Below are 18,357 nucleotides of genomic sequence, written 5' to 3' on the forward strand. Positions count from 1 at the left end.
ACAACAGCATGAACTGAGGTTGCCCAACATTAAATCGCGCGCGGTAAAGACAATCATACTTTCTGCGGAGGGCGCCTCACCCACGTCCGAAACCGCCCATCATGCATATCCACCAGATCAATATCCACGGCTTCAAAAGGTGCGCAACACGCTCCGGTGCTTCATATATCTTTCTAACCAATTCTCCTAGCTACGCGAACCAGACCCATATTGAACCTTTCTCCCCTAAACACAATGTCATCGTCGGACGCAATGGATCGGGAAAGAGCAACTTCTTCTCTGCGATCCGCTTCGTGCTTGGTGATGACTACAACCACCTGTCGCAAAAGGAGCGCTCGAAGCTACTCCATGTAAGATTTCCTCATTTGCTCTTAATCAGGTGTATATCGATGCATTCTGTGGAATGCGAAGAAAAAAAAGCCTTGCTAACCACCTCCCCCACCACAGGAAGGATCTGGCTCCGCAGTCATGACCGCCTACGTTGAAATCGTCTTCGACAACCACGACAACCGCTTCCCGACCGACAAAGAGTTCCTCACATTACGCCGCAGCATTGGCAACAAGAAGGACGAGTACAGCATCGACCACAAGAACGCGACCAAGAAGGATGTGGAGAGCATGCTCGAAGTCGCTGGCTTCTCACGCGCAAACCCCTACTACATCGTCAAGCAAGGCATGGTCACAGAGCTCACAAACAAGTCGGACCAAGCCCGACTGGAACTACTGAAGGATGTCGCTGGAACGAAGGTGTATGATGAGCGCCGGAGGGAGAGTTTGAGAATCATGCAGGAGACGGACAATAAGCGCAGTAAGATAGATGAGTTGCTGGATGGCATCGAGGGACGGCTGCAAGAGCTAGAGCAGGAAAAGGAGGCTTTGACGGTATACCAAAGCAGGGACCGGGAGCGGAGGGCCTTGGAGTTCACGATCCACAATCGAGAACTGAACAAGAACCAGGAGAAGTTGACCGCGCTGGAGAGCTCGCGTCAAGAACGGAGAGATCTGGAGGAAGAGCACGATGCTGAATACAGGCAGCGCGAGGAAGAGCTGGATGCGATTGATATGGCTATCCAGGAGGGCAGGCAGAGGATCGAGCTTCTGAATGCCGAGAAGCTTCAGTACAAGTCAGAATGGGAGGAATACATGAAGGAGAAGGGCACACTCGAATCAGACATCGCCGAAATCGCCGAGGGCCAGGGTGCCGCCCAGCAGGCGAAAGTACGCCATGAAGCCGATCTCCGGAACCTTCAGCTGCAGATCGCGAAGAACGAAAAGGACCTCGCCACGATCACCCCTCTTTACATCGCTAAGAAGGACGAGGAGTCGATCGTTGCAGGTTGGCTGAATGAGGCTGAAAGCCAGCGCGATCGGCTGTACGACAAGCAAGGTCGCTCTGCACGGTACAAAAGCAAGAAAGAGCGGGATGACTTTCTCAATGCGGAAATCAACAAGGTCAACATGGATTTGGGGAGACGAAAGGCTCTCAAGATGGAAACGAATGAGAGCATTGCAGAGCTTGAGAGCGATATACAGAAACTCGAATCCGACATCGCGACGCGACGCGCCGAAATCGATAACTATGGCGAGCACAGGATGAGCCTCCATACCGCGTACCAAAACGCAAAAGATAAGAAGGACGAGCTGCAGGACCAGAAGAAGGAGATTGACCGCGAATTCCATCAAGTCACCAAAGCCGCAGATACTTCCAGGAATGAGCTGAAGAAGGCTGAAGACAACCTGTCTCGGAGAATGGCGTTTCCTCAGTCACGCGGTATGGCTTCTGTCCAGCGGATCCTACAACAAGGACAAATCGAAGGCATCCATGGAATGGTCGCCGACCTCTTTGAGGTTGACAATCGCTACAAAACCGCCGTGGAGGTCATTGCTGGCATGAGCCTTTTCGACTGGGTGGTAGATACCGATCAGGTTGGCGCCCAGGTCATTGATGTCCTCAACAGGACGAAGGGTGGCCGTGCCAAGTTTATCGCATTGAACCGGATCACGCCGAGGAACGTGAACTTGCCTAGCGCAAGTGATGCCGTCCGATTGATGTCGAAAATCCGCTATGATGAAGAGTATGAGGCCGTCATGCAACACGTGTTTGGCAAGACCATCGTATGCCCGACTATCGAAATTGCAAGTCAATATGCCCGCACCCATGGCGTGAGTGCCGTCACTCCAGAGGGCCACACTGCCAAGAGGAGGGGAGAATTGACCGGCGGTTATATTGATACATCGAAGTCTCGGCTTGACGCTGTTGCTGCAGTCGCGAAATGGCGCAAAGAGTATGAAGCGCAAGAATCGAAGCGGAGGGACCTCCAACGGAAGCGAGATCAGATGGAACAACGCATCACCGCTGCAGTTTCCGAGGAATGGAAAGCCGCTAACGAGCTGAGGAAGACAGAGAACAGCCATGGGCCTGCGAAGCAAGAATTGCGGCGTCTGGAGAGTACTCTGCAACAGACAAAAGATCAGCTTGAGGATAGGAAAGCTAGCATTGCGAACCATGATACTGCAGTGGCTCGACTTGACGAACAGCTAGAGAGCTACGAGGCGGAGCTTCAGACCGAGTTCAAGAAAGCGTTGTCGAAGGAGGAGGAGCGGCAGCTTGAGTCGCTGCTCTCCACTATTCCGGACCTCAACCGTCAATTCTCAGCGTTGTCCGCTGAGCGATACAAACTCGAAGGCAAGAAGACTGCTCTCGAGAACCAGCTACGAACTTCATTCTACCCACAACTAGACGTGCTCACGTCAAGGGAAGAGAGCAGCCAGAGTGGCGCGTCGTCTAGCACCAAACTGCAAGAAGCCCAACGTGACCTAAAGCGTGCCTTGAAGAAGGTTAAGCAAGTGGAGGCCCATCAAGAGGAGACCGAAAACGCTATTCGAGAAGCGGATGAGGGGATCAAGAGCTTGGAGGCACAGATGGCAGAGAAGAAAGAAGACCTCGACAGGCTGAGGCGTCAGAATAAGAGGGATCGTGAGCAGCTCGCCGAGAGCGCCAAGAACCGGAAGAAGCTCAGCGAGAACGTCAAGGACTTGCAACGGCAAATTGCGCAATTGGGCACGCTGCCCGATGATGCATTCGAGAAGTATCAGAGGTTGAATGATGAACAAGTAAGCCTTTGCTCTTTTTCCTAGCTTACTATATACACCCAAATTATCTGGTACTAACATACTTCCCCTCTAGATCCTTAAACGTCTCAAAACCGCCAACTCGGAGCTCAAGAAACTCAAAACTGTCAACAAGAAAGCCTTCGAGCAGTACAACAACTTCACCTCGCAGCGCAAGACACTCCTTGAGCGCCGCAAGGAACTCGACTCCAGCCAAAAGAGTATCCAAGACCTCATCGCCGTCCTCGACCAACGTAAGGACGAAGCCATCGAGCGCACCTTCAAGCAAGTCGCCTTCGAATTCAACCGCGTCTTCGAGAAGCTAGTCCCCGCCGGCACCGGCAAACTCAAGATCCAGCGCCGCGCCGACAAAGAAGCCGCCATCGCGCGGGGCGAGGACGACGACGGCGACGTAGAAATGGGTGGCGTGGACGAAGCAGAGCAGCGACGCAGCGAGGTCGCCTCCTTCGTCGGCGTCGGCATCTCCGTCTCCTTCAACTCCAAGTACGACGAGCAACAGAAAGTCGCCCAGCTCTCCGGCGGCCAGAAGACCCTGTGCGCGTTGGCGTTGCTCTTCGCCATCCAGCTCTGCGATCCGGCGCCGTTCTACCTCTTCGACGAGATCGATGCCAATCTCGACGCGCAGTACCGCACCGCGGTCGCGGGGATGATCCACGAGTTGGCGAATAAGGAGAGCGATGCCGCGCCGAACGGGGAGGCGAGTGGGTCGGGGAATAAGAATAAGGGGACCGGTGGGCAGTTTATCTGCACGACGTTTAGGCCGGAGATGATCCATGTGGCGGATAAGATGTATGGGGTTATCTATGAGAAGAAGAACAGCCGGTTGACGGTGCAGAAGAGGGAGGCGGCGCTGAAATTTGTGGATGAGAGCCAGGAGGCTGCGAGGGTGCCGGCGAGGTAATTGTGGGATTTCTCATGGGATGGGGGAATTATGGAGATGCGAATGGTCTAATGAGCGATGTGGATGGGTTCATATCCGGGATGATGGGTGCTTAAGGCGTTTCTTTCCGTCGGACGGCTGATGAAACAGGGTTTCTGCTTGCCCTAGGGGATGGGTAGCGTACAGGTTGCTGGGAAGTATGCTGCATGCTTCTATGTACATTGTGCGGATCTTCGAATTTCATGAGGGTTGATGTACGAACTACAAATGGCCCAATGGATGAATAGCTCGGAGCTCGAAAAGTGATGCCACGACTCTTGCGGTAGTGAATTGACTTTCAACTGGCACCTGGTGTCGATAGCCAGGGGAATTTGCCCAGGGAGTCGTGAATGTGAGGCTGCGATTGTGTGCCCGGGCAGAGTGTGCACAATTGCTCGCCACCGTCGGAGGTGCTGCTACCAATCTCCAAGAATCTAGATGCGATGTACAAGTCTAGATAGTGTAGACTAAAGCGGCTACAAACCGTTCCAAGACACTTGTCTCGCTGCTATTTAGGAGTAGCTCCGTCTATTATCAGTAGAGCAACGGCTCCCAACCGTCGAAGCCTCATATCTACATTTCGTACTATACACATCTAACCAGTATTCCATACACATCAAGCCTCCTGCTCTCTCGCTTTCTCCAACTCTTTCCCCAACTCCTCCCCCCAACTCATCTCAGCTGCCCAATCCCAAATTGACACATAATCAGCCGTCCCTACCCCTTCCTCATCGACGGCCCTTCTATGCATGCCCTCTTCACCCGCTTCCCCATGCATCCACTGAACACCAAGCCTCGACTCCACTTTCTCCAGCTCCCCCTGAAGCATCTCCAACGACGCTTCCTCCATCTCCTTCGTCCACGCCGTGCCCGGCGGCGGGTTCTTAACGAGGCGGGACCTCAGATGCAGCGGTAGATCGCTCAAACTCAGCTTCGACTTGTGGAACATGTCCCACGCGGTGTTGCTCGATATCACCTCCATCAAGCCGATGAACCCCCGATCACACTGGTACGTCTGGTGCCGCTCAGGGCCTTTCTGCGTCTCCAGCAGCCACGCCCGCCTCCATTCCCACTCCTCCACCAGCTTGTCCACGGATTTCGTGATTGCCAGCAGCTCCGCCCACGCCCAATGGCAGGCCTCGTCCTCGCGCTCGCAGAACGTCTCAAGATGGCACTCCCTCCCATCATCCCCTCCAATCCCCCCAAAAACAACCCTCCGCATCATCTCCCCCCTCCCCTCCTCCCCATCCGCCCCCAACCACGGCCTCACCCCCCGACACACCCTCTCAAAAACCTCCCTCTCAATCCCCCACCTCCCCTCCCTCAACGCGCAGAGATACGCCCCCAACGCCCTCGGCGCGCCCACTTTCGCCGCGACTCCCGCCGCAAGCCCCAACACCCCCCTCTCCGCGTCCTTTTCCCCCGCGGCCCTCACCCGCGCAAGCAGCGCATTCAGCACCCTCAGGCACCCCGCGGCGGCTGCCCTCTCCCCGCGCGCCGCTACTATCCGCTCCACCGCGCCCCCCAAAGCGTCCAGCCGCCCCAGCAACGCCGCCCGCGCCACCGGCTCTGCGAGCGCGCGCGTCACGATCCCGAGCAGCGCCTCCGCACTCGCGCATTCGTGTAGTTGCCGTTGTAGTGCGAGCCCGATCGCGAGGGAGCCGATGCGCGCGCCCTCGTCGGCGGCCGCGGCGGGGTTGGGGTAGAGGAAGCTGAGCTGCGGCGCGGAGGCGGTCGCGGCGGCGCGGCGGATGCAGGCGTGGACTGCGCGGTCTTGCGCGCGCTCAAGAGGGCGATGGGCGCGGCGCCAGCGGGAGTCGGGGGGGAGTTTTTGGTGGTGGGGACGGGTTGGTGGGTGGAGGAGGGCGTGGCGGAGGGAGGCGAGGGGGGTTAGGGGGGAGAGGAGGGTTTGGAGGGTGTGGAGGAGAGGTGGGGGGATTGTGGGATCGAGGGGGGTGTCGGAGGAGGAGGAGGAGGAGGCATAGATGGGGGCGTTGGAGGGAGAGGGGATGTCGAAGGGTGTGGCGGAGGAAGAGGGGATAGCGGGTGGGTTCAGAGAGCGGGCGGTCGAGGTTGAGGTCGAGGTCGAGGTCGAGGCGTGGCGGGGGAGGGCGTGAAGGATGCGGGAGCTTGGTCGTGGCATTTTTGGGGCGAGGAAATGCTGCTGAGGATATGTGGAGGTGGGTTATAAGCGTGGTGGTCGAGGTAGCATGGTCGAGCTGGGGGATGGAGGTTTTGGTGGTCGCCGCGCAATTGGCCACCGGAGAGCTGATTATGCAGGTGAATAGCTTTAATCGAGTACTCGAATTATGATTACGCGAGTTCGGGACGTGTTGCGCTTGAAATGGTGGAAAATGGGCGATTTGAGGCGTGAAAAAGTTGAGGTGAGGTTCAAGTAAACGCCTCGGGAAGGCAGAGCTTGGCGTTCTCAAAAAATGCTAAACACAGAGAAAAAAATGGAATCTTGGCGTTTTTATGATCGCTAAGGTTCCATACACATGTCAAGATTCCAAAATCACTTAAGTAGGATTTAGTTTAAATGACGGTGGGAAGATGTTGAGCATAGAGTGCTAAAACTGCATTCGAAGTGCCAAGATTCCCCTTGCCTTCACGGCATATCTACGAATCTATGCACTTCTTTCGGCGCCGGATTTGACCCTCCTTCCCAACATGCTCGAGCCACCTCTAAAGGCAGGCTAGTCGTCTGAAAAGGTGATTCGGCCCACTCCAATCTCCGCTGTCTAGACTTTTACATGCCATCCGGATTCCCAAAACTGTATTCTATCGAAGCACCTCAAGAAGTGGCAAGCAAGCGTACGCAACATTTTATGCAAACAAAATACTTTCACTACGAAATAGTCCAACATCACATCAATCATCGCCATGAACCCTATCTCCCAATTCATAACATCCTCCATCTCCCTTCCATCTCGCCTCACTCCCCTCACAACCCCATAAACCCAACCACCACCGCGGCACCCACCATCCCAACCCACATCCCTCCCCCAGCCCTCCCAGAACCCCCCTGAAACTCCACACCCGTCGCATTCCGCACCTCCGGCGCCACCTTAAACCAATCTGCCGCGACCGGCTCCCCCAACCCCGCCGCCTGCGCAAACCCCGCAAGATCAAAGATCGTGCGATTACTCGCCAAGCCCTCCCCCTTGCCATATCCCTCATACCCCTCCGGCATCACAAACGGTGCAGATGAAGGAGGCTGCGAAAACGCGAAGAGCACGTAGCGGTGCTCCGGACTCCCCGGGGGTGGCGCGGGCGCGACGTAGGGCGCGACGGCGGGCGTGGATGAGTCGGTGGCGGCGAGCGAGAGGTCGGGCTGCAGCCAGTGGAGGTAGGGCGCTAGGGAGCGGTTGAGGGAGGAGTAGGGGGCGTCGAGGTCGAGCATCAGGAGCAGAGATTTGGCGGTGGCGTTGGATTTGGGGGGGAGGTGGATGGAGGGCTGGATTTTGGTGGCTGTGCGGCGGGTTAGGCTTTGAAACTGGAATGTGATAATGGGGGTTGTACCGTTTAAGGGGATGTGGAGGCCAGGTGGGGAGATGAGCAGAGCGCCGAATGAGGCGATTAGGTGGGTGTTGCTGGCGGGTGAGTAGCCTGGGGGTGTTTGGGCGTTGGAAAGGATGGCGCAGAGGCCGAGAATGGTTGTAAGGAAGGTGGGTAGGCTGAACATTGTGCGGTGTGCTGATGAACTTGATGTAGTACTGTGAGATGGAGAGGAAGCGTTGAGATAGAGATGGAAAGTGGGAAGCGACCGTACGCCTTTAAATATGGAATCGATGCGAGCTGAATTTTGACCAGGCGCGAACATAGCCTCCGGCTTTAGGAGTTATTTCTGGATGTTCAGTGGACTTAACAGCTGCGCCATCGGCGTAAATGTAAGATTGTGGTCCATTGCGGTAGAGTTCGCGCAATGTACACGCTTGCGCGAGAGAAAAGGGGAGGAGACCCGACTTAGACTCCCCGGTGACTCTCAAATACCTGCTGATTGGGCGAGTGGCACCCGTAAGACTTCCAAGCGGCGTCTGGTGGGTTGTGATATTTTGGTTCTAGACATTCCCAGTCCAGGTTAGAGATCCGAAGAGGCTGAAGTTGATCCCGCTAGCTGAAGTTACCCGTTTTGGATTAGCGGCGGGTTTCATCTTGGTCGCCTTGCACGGCCCCTGCATCTTGAAATATGGGTGGATGGGGTATTTTCTTTTTTCGTAGAATGAGGAGAGACCAAGTGCTCTTACTTTCAGGTTTTGAAATAGAACATCTGAATAGCTTCGTCCGGCCTCGGTGCTCTCAACCAGCAACACCAAGCCTCGCCGGTAGCTTCATTTCAAGACCCCGGTTATCGAATAGAGGCTGCGTGGTCTCAACCTCCTCCATTCTTTCCAGGGCAAGCTTGCTAATCCCCGCCATCGTCCCGCCCAGCCGCCAATGCTCAAAGTAGTTCCTTGCATGCATCCGCTGCACCGCCAAGGGGCCATGCACGGCAACTAGATAGAGCGGGAGCGACATCCGGTTGTACGCACAGCCAATGCGTTTCTGGTACAAGAAAGCTGCAGCGTTCAGGATCCTCGCATGGTAGTCAATCACGTCGGCTGTGCTGTATGCATCAAGTTCGTGTTCCGACGAAGATGATGCCAGCGCATGAAGGACATGCACGGCGCTGAAGTACATGAGGATGAGGGCAGTCATGGCATCGCGGTAGTGGACGCCAGATGAGTCGGTCCAAGTGATAGTATTAGAGGAGAGGCGGGCGCTTGTTGTGGTGTATTCTAGCCACAGATCGTCAATGGCTTTGGAAATTTGGGAGAGGATCACAGCATCTGGAATTTGGGGCATTGGCGCGGATGGGTAGAAAGTCAGCAAAACAGATGCGAGATTCAAAAGACGCTGGACGGTTGGGACTTTGTCAGAGAGGCCTATGTACGAGAGCGGGTTTGACGAATGGGGGGTGTCTGAGCGTCCCAATAATGAGAGAAAGGTCTGTAAGTATTAGCGTTTTGTCTATACGTCGAAGACGTGGAAACGCACTTGATGGAACCGAACGTAGTAGAGAACTTCTTGCAGCAAACACTGAGAGTGGCCTTCCAACAAGGCCAACTCCATCAATATAGTAGAGCCAGTGATGTGGCTAATAAATCCAGCTGATGAAGTTCCATCCATCGCCTCGTAGAGCGAGAGCACCACTGACGTACATATCAACCCAATATTGTGAATATTGGGGTTGCTTCTTTCTTTTGTGAGGCAAGACGAGTGTGCAGCGAGGGCTCTGCCGTAGAGTTTACACGCCTCTCTCAGCACTGCTGGATTTGCGAGTTCCATAGCACAGAAGGCAGTACTCGTGGCTTTGACTGCCAGGTCCAAAGCCTCATGTCTGTTATTGGACAGCTCAAGTAGCACATGCATCCAGGTCTTACGCGATCCGCCTTGATCAGACGACGTGAAATAATACAAAAACTTGGCGAAAAAAGCTTCAGCGGCGATGGAAGACTCGGAAGGCAGATAGGGAATCCCGATATTAATTGGGTGGGGCTTTGTGGATCACTTCGGCGTTTCTTCGAAGTTTTCCTCTTGATCGCGCATGACGCTCCGTGGCGAGGGTCATGTCCACGATAAGGGGTCCTTGGATAGGGCCAGGACAGCTCCGCCCGGCACGTGTGCATTGCAGGCAGTGGGGCATAGTCGCATCGCAATTGATTCGCTTTTGGCGACACGAATGACATGCGCGAGTGCGAAGGACCATTGTAATAGGGAAAAGGCGGAAGGCACACTTAAGGAGTAGTGAGGTACATAAAGAACAGTCTGGTAGCGGAAAGAAATAATAGAGAAGGGATGGAGATTGATGAGAAAACGTAAGCGTACCTAGAGTGGGATGAGGCTGGAGGTTGAGGCTTAGAAACCGGAGCTTCCGGAGCTAAACCGGATGTAATAAAATCAGTAAAGTCGACCAATCAGAAAATCCTCGAGTCTTAATTCTGCTCTAAGGCCAGGCAAGAAGCCGGTAACTCGGCCAGGACGCAGGAAATGTGGCAGAGACCCGTGGACGCGACAGAGGCACGTCATAGCGTCACGGCGTGGTAGATATGGCCTGATGAAGCATACGATGGCCTTGGCTACCTGCTTCATGAAATGAGTTTTCCCCACTGAAAAAGCGAAACCGTGGGTGAGATGCAGTCTTTTCCAATCGCGCGCGTTTTATGATAGGCTTTGTGGAGGAGCTGTGGAGGAAGATGGCGGGGATGTTGGTTCGATTTCACCGCCCTGAGCGCGGCATTTTACCTTGCGTGGAGTGATTATTTTAGGGCTCACTCTCACGGACTCTCGCAAGTACCAACACACCAACACACACTTGTCGAGAAAAGAAAAGAAGGCAGGAGGTGAGATTTTAGAGTCGCGGGGCCCCGCGTATTCCAGCGTTTCGTTGCGGAAATTATTGACGCTTGCAAAGCGTTGAAAACGGCGCAGAACCCCCCAGTTACAGAAGGTTGAGCAATCGGAGGAGCTCCGCCGACCCTGAAACCACGTGACTGTGGCGATGTTTGGTGTCAGCGCTAAAGTGTGATTACTGTGAATAGGTCTTGTGCGAGGCGGAATGGCGAAGATGTTGCTCCAGAATAGGCGCCGAAGGCACGAAGAAGGCACAAAGAAGCAGGGATTTCGAGCACACGAGGCTGGGAGGGTTCATGCCCCAGGCTTGGCGCGAGATATCTTGAAACTCGCAGGAGTTAGCTCGACCCGGGTTGAGGGGCATCACGCGGCGTGCAACTATCGTGGGCCGGTTTTCCGGTGTTGCGGCTGTTGGGCAAATCGCGTGCTGACGTCGGTGGCGGCGGGATCCTCGATCGCCGCACGCGAAGGCGGCGGGACGAGCGCGGCGGGATGCCGGAAAGGGCTTGGAGGGCTTGGAAGGCTTGGGCTGTTGCTTGATCGCACCGTCATCAGCGCAGCCGCATCACCACCAGATATCGTCGCATTCCGTCTCAACTCTCGGCGTTTCAACGTTGCGCATTTCTCCAAAACAGATTGCAGACAGGTAGGCATGCAGTCGCGAAGCATCATCCGAAACTGCATTCACTCAATTGCGCCCATTGGCCCTCGCCCTGCTGTGCCTCGAGCCGTGGCCTTCCTGCGACCCACAAGTAGCGGACTCCGGGCCTGTCGCACGCAGAGAATTCGCTCCTGGCACGCCGGCATACAGTAGCTCCCTAGCGCTTCCCCACAGCAGACTTGGCCCTATGACGAAATGCAGTAAGCATCCACGCATCCTGACCGCACCGACACACCACCACGGTACGCCCCAGCCGTACCCACGGGCACCACCTGGTTTGCCTTGGACCCATGGGTCTCCACAGCAGCTCTTAAGGTGACCGACGCCCGCTCGTCTCGACTTCCCACTCGCTTCACACACTGCTCCCTCGACATCTCTAACCCTGCTATTGCCAATTTTTCATCATGGTCGGCTTCAACGAGGAAGTCGAGAAGCACGAGCCTTCCGAGGCCTCGTCTGAGAACGGAGTCGCAGCAAACATCAACAACAACCCCGAGCTCGCCGCTGCTGCCACCGGCCAGCAGCACCTCGAGAAGGTCGGCACCTACGACAAAATCGAGATCACCGAGGAGGACTGCTACGACGAGCTTGGCTTCTCGTTCCCAACCTGGAAGAAATGGACCATCCTCACCGTCGTCTTCTGGGTGCAAGTGTCTATGAACTTCAACACTAGTCTCTACTCCAACGCCGTCGGCGGCATCTCTAAAGAATTCGGTGTCAGCGAGCAAGCCGCCCGTCTCGGTGCCGCTCTTTTCCTGATCCTCTACGCTTTCGGATGCGAGCTGTGGGCGCCCTGGAGTGAAGAGCTGGGCCGATGGCCAATCATGCAGTGCAGTCTGATGCTCGTGAACATCTGGCAACGTATGCGCCATTCCGCCCTCGACGTGAAATAATTGCTAACAAGTCGCAGTCCCCGTTGCTCTCGCAAAGAACTACGGCACCATCCTCGCCGGCCGTGTCCTCGGTGGTCTGTCCTCCGCTGGTGGCTCCGTCACCCTCGGAATGGTGGCCGATATGTGGGATTCTGACAACCAACAATACGCTGTCGCATACGTCGTCTTCTCCTCCGTCGGTGGATCCGTGCTCGGACCTGTCGTTGGTGGTTTCGTTGAGGCATACTGCAGCTGGCGCTGGTGCATCTGGGTGCAGCTGATCTTCGGCGGTGTCGTCCAGGCGTCTCATTTCTTCCTTGTCCCCGAGACCCGCACGACCATCATGATGGACAGAATCGCAAAGAAGCGCCGTGCTGAGGGCGAGAAGAACGGCAAAGAAGTGAACATCTGGGGCCCGAACGAACTCGTCCCCTTCAGAGACCGCTTCTCCGCCAAGGAGGTCGTGATTACTTGGATCCGACCCTTCAAGATGTTCCTTACCGAACCCATCGTCCTAGTCCTCTCCCTCCTCTCCGGTTTCTCCGATGCCCTTATCTTCATGTTCCTGCAATCCTTCTCCCTCGTCTACAAGCAGTGGAACTTCACCACAGTTGAGCTTGGCCTAGCCTTCATCCCTATTGGCATAGGCTACTTCCTCGCCTGGTTCTCATTCTTCCCCGCCATTAAGCGAAACATCAAGGAGCGCGCCAACAAGCCAGACGACGAGCGCGCCCAGTACGAGTCCCGCCTCACGTGGCTTCTCTACACCGCCCCCTGCCTTCCCATCGGCCTCATCGGTTTCGCCTGGACTTCCCTGCCCCAGTGCCACTGGATCGGCACCATGATCTTCTCCGCCATCATCGGTATCGCCAACTACTCCATCTACATGGCTACGATCGACTACATGATCTGCGCCTACGGCCCCTACTCCGCCTCCGCGACCGGTGGCAACGGCTGGTCCCGCGATTTCCTAGCAGGTGTGCTGACCCTCCCTGCCACTCCGTTCTATTCAAACATCGGCGGCAAGGACCACCTCGAGTACGCCTCCACGATCCTCTTCTGCATCGCCTTCTGCCTCGTCGCAGCCGTCTACGTCATCTACTGGAAGGGCCCCGCGCTCCGCAAACGCAGCCCCTTCGCCCAGCAGCTCAGCGCCGCCCGCGAGGCCGGTGGCCGCCGCATCAGCTCGATCCCGGGCTTGTACGGCTCCAACTACGGCAGTCGCAATGCGAGTCGCGCGGCGAGTATTGCGAGTGGCAGCCGTGGCCCGAGTCGCCGGGGCAGCTTTATCCCTTCACATTCCGGGCGCCCGTCAGCGGGTAGCAGGCAGCAGAGCCATGCGCAGATGGCAAAGAGGGTGGAGCAGGCGAATAAGCATCTGCGGGAGGAGCAGGTGGCTGAGCCGTAGATGGGTGGTTACATACATGTAAGGCTGTGAGATCTAGGGATTGGAGATGTGGACGGAGTTAGATCTCATTTGATGATTTTCTTTTCCTCTTGCATTGCATAGGGAGTTTGCGAATGATAGACAGATTTTCTTTGATACCCTCGTTCGGATTCGGATGGAATGAGGATGTATAGTAGGACAGGCATACATGGTTGCTCTGGAACAATATCACAACAATCGCATATTATCAAACATCTCGTCGTCTTCTATTGCAGTGCCTTACCAAAAGCCTTGCACATCTGCTCACCACCGTTTGAGGTAGTTCAGCGCAACATAAAAATCCCGACAATATTCAAAGACCTTGAGAGCGTGAATCAGACAGCTTTCATGCGCTTGCAGGCGGGCTGGCCTCCTGCGTGGCCGCTGTCTGTGGCGCTTCAGCACATCATCATACTCTGGAGGGAATCAAAGACAATGTACCCAAAACTTATTTTCTGGTTATGTACGTTTCCCCATTTCTCAACCCTCATGCCGCGTCTGATCACATGCCCTTCACGTGCCACTTCCCCCCCTGTCCCGCTGACTAATCCCCCTCCCCTCTCTTTCGCTCAGGTATAAAACCTCGTCCTCTCCTCGAACTTCTCGGTTCTCCAGCAGGGAGGAAGGGAGGGAGGAAGGGAGGGAGGAAGGGAGGGAGGGGACATTGGTTTGAAAAAAAAAAACGCTAACCACACACTTTTATGGCCGGTGCCTGGTTGGTGGTTGGGTGATCAAAAACTGTGGGTGCCTAAGGTCATGGAGGGGACTGGGTGGGCTGGAGATTCGGGCTGGATCAAAACATCCGGACGATCGATGCCATAGGGTGGAGGGTGTGGTGGTGGATCAAATTGCCTACGCGAACCTCTCATGGAGTGGTGGAGTACTGGAGGCTTCAAATCCATCGATGAAGGAAACGCCATGGGTTCGTGGTGTTGGATCAACAAATGAAGGAAGAGAGAGAGGCCATGGAGTGAGTGGTGGAGTGGTTGGTGGGCGCGGGGGGTTCAAAAACGACCCAAATACTACGGTATGCGGAGGAGGTGGAGTGGTCGTGGATCAAAATCGCGAGTCAGGGGAAACCATGGAGAGGTGGAGGTGGAGTGGGTGTGAGTTCAAAATCTACCCACTACTACGCTATGTGGAGGTGGAGTGGGTGTGGCTTCAACTAACGAAGACACTGAGACTCATGGAGGGGAGTGGATGAAAAAACTGATACTTTTTGCCTTGTTATGGAGTACTGGATTTGGGGGGTCGGGGAGGCGGTTTTGGTTGCGGTGATGCCGTTCACTACACGCTCTCGAGGATGCGCTCTAGCATCGGCTTCGAACAATAGGTGCGCTCCTGAGTCCAGAGTGCCAGCCTCCGACGGACGAGAGAGGCGATAAGAAGCGATGAAAGGGGATGTTGGAGATCACCGGACCTGCGCGATTTGACCTCCACATTTCGGGAAGTCGTCCTCGAGTTTGCACCATCACGGGCAGCACTCCCACTCTTCAGCGCCGAGATGTCGACAACTCTGTCCGCCGCTCCCGCACCATCGCAAAATACCATCGAGATTGTTGATGGTGCCGCATGGACCTTTCTATCCCCTCTTGTTGAACCACGAACGTCCACCCTCCTACTTCTCAAACCAACTTCCCAAAACGAGGCGACGTTTTATACCCTAGTCCCAGCGACGAAGCCTGATAGTCAGCTGATTTGGATCTCCCTCATCCCCAATCGCTCCCCTTTCCACTGCCCCTGCCGCTTGAAAGTAGATCGTGCCTCTACGTTCGCGATCACATCGCTTCTCACGTGACTGCTGAGTCACCGCTTCTCCGACGCGTATAAGAGCTTCTCTCCGCCTCGGGCCCACCCTTCCCTCACAGAAGGTCGACGACGCTTTGACCACGATCAAAACGTTCAGCTGAAGGGTGCCCATGGGGGTCGGGGTGTCGGCGGAGGATCGAAATGAGCGGAATCTTCAATGTGTGTGGAGGGTCGTGGCTGGGGATCAACGTTATACAACAACCTAGACGATGGGTGGAAAATTAAGGTCAGGGATCGAACACATCTACCGATGAGGCCGATGTCTTGGGGTCGGCCTTCGTGGCGGGGGGAGGCTCAACGCTGATCGATCGAATGGATGATGTGGAGGGGGTGTACCGCGAGCTCGATGATGGAGTCCATCTCTAAGAAGACTAAGACGTCTCCGTGACACTGCGATGATGCGCTCCTCCGGTTCTATGTTACTATAGGTAGCGGCTTCGAGGGTTACAGACGAAGATCCTCGGCGGAATTTCTTTGACAACTTCTCGGGCCCGCCCACAGCTTCCATAGGAAGTTGAGGTGGACTTTTTGATTCCCAGCTCCCAGACATAGCTCCATCGTCTTTCAAAGTCTGAACCAGGGCTTCCAACATGGCTCTTCTGGAGCTGATCTATTGATCTCCGTGAAACCGCTCTTGCACAATCTAGACACGATTGAATGTCGAGGCTTTATGCCTAAGCCTATGAAACGAAACATGACTGCACCGTTCTCACGTGCATTTTCGTGATAAACGTGGGCTGCGGCCTTCAGCGCCAGAACGCTCTAGTCACGCTTTGGCACTTACCTCATCTCTCTCCTCCACGGGGTATATAATCCTCTCCGCAGTAGAAACTGAGTTCCTTTCTCCAGGGAGTGCGGGCGCGTTCGCGAGTATCAACATCAATAACATGGTGACTTCATGGGAGTGGGGTGTCGGCGAGGTTCAACAACCCTTACTCTACCTATCAATGGGGAGGAGTTGGACCGGGCCGATCTTGGAAGAACGCTGGAAATTGGGAAAGCATGTTGGTGTTGTCGACGTGGAATCAAACCATCCTTTCCTCAACTTCCGGAGGGAGAGGGTGGGAAATGGACGTCGTGTTGCAAGAGACGACAAGGATAACCAAGATGCGGTGCGTTGGCGGGTGCGGATCAAAAGCCGAAGTGGTAGATGTCCATGGAGAGGGAGAGCGGCCTGGGGCCAACGTTAGCACTTCATGCTAATGGTCATCTCCGATTGGAACTACTGTTGTTAATTAAGAATACGAGTACAGAAAGGTAGGGGTTCGTGAGATAGAATGACTGGCATCATTGCTGGGTCTTCACGAGTGGCGAAACTTCCACAAGCCACGTCTCCATGAGGAGACGTTTGACGAATTCTTTTTGAAGAAGTTCCGTCCCCCAGCCCACGCAGCACTGCCATCGAGATGGGATGCTCCATATTTTGATCCACACTTCGCTCTCGACGAAAAAACGTGACTTGTCACCTGAACCAGAACCTGCCAGCGAACTCTGGATGCCACAGAAGCCATGCGTTATATCACGTGTCAACGCCCTCACCTTTTTCCTTTCCTTCTCCCGGGTATAAAAGCTCCTCGAACTTATGGATCTCGATCTCCTTCCACAGCTTCGCTTGTAAAGTATGATTGGAAAAGGGGTACAAGGAGTGGCTATGACTCGCACAGTAAAACACTTGGCTTGAATGGATTGCCGTTTTATACATATACAAATCGTGGAGGAGATGAAGCTCCCTCCGACACAGAGCTTTTCTATCGATTCTCACGGCACCCGATAACACATCCGTAACTCACTTAGCGTCCCCTTCATCAAAGCTTGGGTACTTTGGCAATGAAAAATTCTCGCTATAACCATGGTCACCAATTTTCATCGCTAGCCATGGAATTGCCATGAGCTTGGAGAACGCCCAAACCAAGGCCTGAATCAGCCATCTCTTCCATGCCGTCTCGGGATGCGCAATGGCTGGGAAGAAGAAGGGGATCTGCTGCGTCTTCTCAACGAATGGGCGAAAGATGCTTTCGTAAGCCTCAAGCGCCTTTGACAGGTGTTCGCCGTCGTCGAGCTTGCTCAGTTCGCCAGCTAGGATGTAGGCCCCGGTTATGGCCAGCGAAGTGCCCATCCCTGTGAGTGGCGTCGGGGCATACGCGGCGTCTCCTAGGCAGACAACGCGAGAAGTGAACCATTTGGACATCTTTATCTGCGCAATTTCGTGGAAGTAGAAGTCGGGCGCTTGATCCATGGCGTCCAGGAGCCTCTCCGCTTGCCATCCTGAGCCTACAAACTCTCTCCTCAAGAGATCTTGCTGCGTCTGTCGGTCACTCTTGGATGCCTCCAGCCACGCCTTTTCCTGGGAGCTATTGCAGGGCATAAGAGAGAACAGAGCCCTTATGGTGCTGTGTGGGTCGGGCCTGATACTCATGAATCGTGATGGAAGAGCCAGGTAGATGTTCCACCAGTCGTTGTCGATGGGTAGGCGTGGAACGGTCCAGTACGCGACGTAATTACCCTTATGAATTACATTGACAGAGTCTGGAGGGAAGCACTGCTTTCGCACCTTTGACCATTGGCCGTCTGCTGCGACCAAAAGGTCGAAGTCCTGCACCTCCCCATTGCTGAGTTCAACCTTGACGGAATCCCCATCATTCGAGACGACTTTCTTGATCATGGTACCGAACAAGTACTTCACATTCGGAAGGTCTTTCGTAGCCTCGTGGAGGATCGCTGCCAAGTCTGCGCGAAGAATCTCAAAATCCGAAGTGAGGCTAACACTCCTTCCTGGACCCTTCGAGATTGGAAAGGATGCAAATGGCTGTCCCGTTGGACTGATGAACTGGGTCCCCTTTTCTGTCGTGTTGAATTGCCGAAGTCGATCCATGAGCCCCATCTTCTTGATGACTGTGAGGGCGCCGCCTTCTATGTCAACGTTCTGCCCATGGGGGAGAAGTGAGTGGCTCTTCTCGACGATGGTGATGCGTGCCCCGGCCTTTGCCAGGAACCAAGCTAGTGTGGGCCCAGCGATGCCTGCTCCACTGATCAGGACGCGCATGGCAAGCCTCAAGGTAGTCGTGAAAGTAAGAAAAAGGTTGGTACCTTGAGGGATGGAGAGGATGGATGTTCGGAGATTGATGCAAGCACTGCCATTTTTAAA

General features: G+C 54.9%; 7 protein-coding genes across 7 annotated transcripts; 3 read left to right on the forward strand and 4 right to left on the reverse strand.

The window, feature by feature from the left end:
• The first annotated feature begins 28 nt into the window (after window positions 1–28).
• BDZ99DRAFT_510286 (chromosome segregation protein sudA) lies at window positions 29–4,325 on the forward strand. Its single transcript, XM_033724461.1, has 4 exons — window positions 29–139; window positions 191–350; window positions 448–3,114; window positions 3,188–4,325. Exons 1-4 carry the CDS (start codon window positions 102–104, stop codon window positions 4,031–4,033), a joined length of 3,711 nt encoding a protein of 1,236 aa, XP_033574353.1. The 5' UTR covers window positions 29–101; the 3' UTR covers window positions 4,034–4,325.
• Window positions 4,326–4,522: 197 nt separating this feature from the next.
• Window positions 4,523–6,194, reverse strand: BDZ99DRAFT_500595 (uncharacterized protein; the record flags this gene model as incomplete). Its single annotated transcript, XM_033723731.1, has 1 exon — window positions 4,523–6,194. The coding sequence occupies one exon, from the start codon at window positions 6,192–6,194 to the stop codon at window positions 4,668–4,670; it is 1,527 nt and encodes a 508-aa protein (XP_033574354.1). The 3' UTR covers window positions 4,523–4,667.
• Window positions 6,195–6,995: 801 nt separating this feature from the next.
• On the reverse strand, window positions 6,996–7,736 carry BDZ99DRAFT_523009 (PEBP-like protein; the record flags this gene model as incomplete). The annotated part of the gene is made up of 1 exon (XM_033725765.1): window positions 6,996–7,736. One exon carries the CDS (start codon window positions 7,734–7,736, stop codon window positions 6,996–6,998), a length of 741 nt encoding a protein of 246 aa, XP_033574355.1.
• A 376-nt stretch (window positions 7,737–8,112) lies between these two features.
• Window positions 8,113–9,727, reverse strand: BDZ99DRAFT_79522 (uncharacterized protein). The gene is made up of 2 exons (XM_033728902.1): window positions 9,089–9,727; window positions 8,113–9,040 (listed from the first exon to the last, which is right to left on the reverse strand). Exons 1-2 carry the CDS (start codon window positions 9,461–9,463, stop codon window positions 8,351–8,353), a joined length of 1,065 nt encoding a protein of 354 aa, XP_033574356.1. The 5' UTR covers window positions 9,464–9,727; the 3' UTR covers window positions 8,113–8,350.
• A 1,733-nt stretch (window positions 9,728–11,460) lies between these two features.
• On the forward strand, window positions 11,461–13,577 carry BDZ99DRAFT_465278 (putative MFS multidrug transporter). Its single transcript, XM_033720508.1, has 2 exons — window positions 11,461–11,966; window positions 12,016–13,577. Exons 1-2 carry the CDS (start codon window positions 11,510–11,512, stop codon window positions 13,383–13,385), a joined length of 1,827 nt encoding a protein of 608 aa, XP_033574357.1. The 5' UTR covers window positions 11,461–11,509; the 3' UTR covers window positions 13,386–13,577.
• Window positions 13,578–14,060: 483 nt separating this feature from the next.
• On the forward strand, window positions 14,061–14,681 carry BDZ99DRAFT_500599 (uncharacterized protein; the record flags this gene model as incomplete). The annotated part of the gene is made up of 3 exons (XM_033723732.1): window positions 14,061–14,118; window positions 14,157–14,509; window positions 14,548–14,681. Exons 1-3 carry the CDS (start codon window positions 14,105–14,107, stop codon window positions 14,679–14,681), a joined length of 501 nt encoding a protein of 166 aa, XP_033574358.1. The 5' UTR covers window positions 14,061–14,104.
• A 2,317-nt stretch (window positions 14,682–16,998) lies between these two features.
• Window positions 16,999–18,255, reverse strand: BDZ99DRAFT_500600 (FAD/NAD(P)-binding domain-containing protein; the record flags this gene model as incomplete). Its single annotated transcript, XM_033723733.1, has 1 exon — window positions 16,999–18,255. One exon carries the CDS (start codon window positions 18,253–18,255, stop codon window positions 16,999–17,001), a length of 1,257 nt encoding a protein of 418 aa, XP_033574359.1.
• Between the last annotated feature and the right edge of the window lie 102 nt (window positions 18,256–18,357).

Source organism: Mytilinidion resinicola (assembly GCF_010093595.1).
Source record: "Mytilinidion resinicola strain CBS 304.34 unplaced genomic scaffold BDZ99scaffold_14, whole genome shotgun sequence".
NCBI classification, from domain to species: domain Eukaryota; kingdom Fungi; phylum Ascomycota; class Dothideomycetes; order Mytilinidiales; family Mytilinidiaceae; genus Mytilinidion; species Mytilinidion resinicola.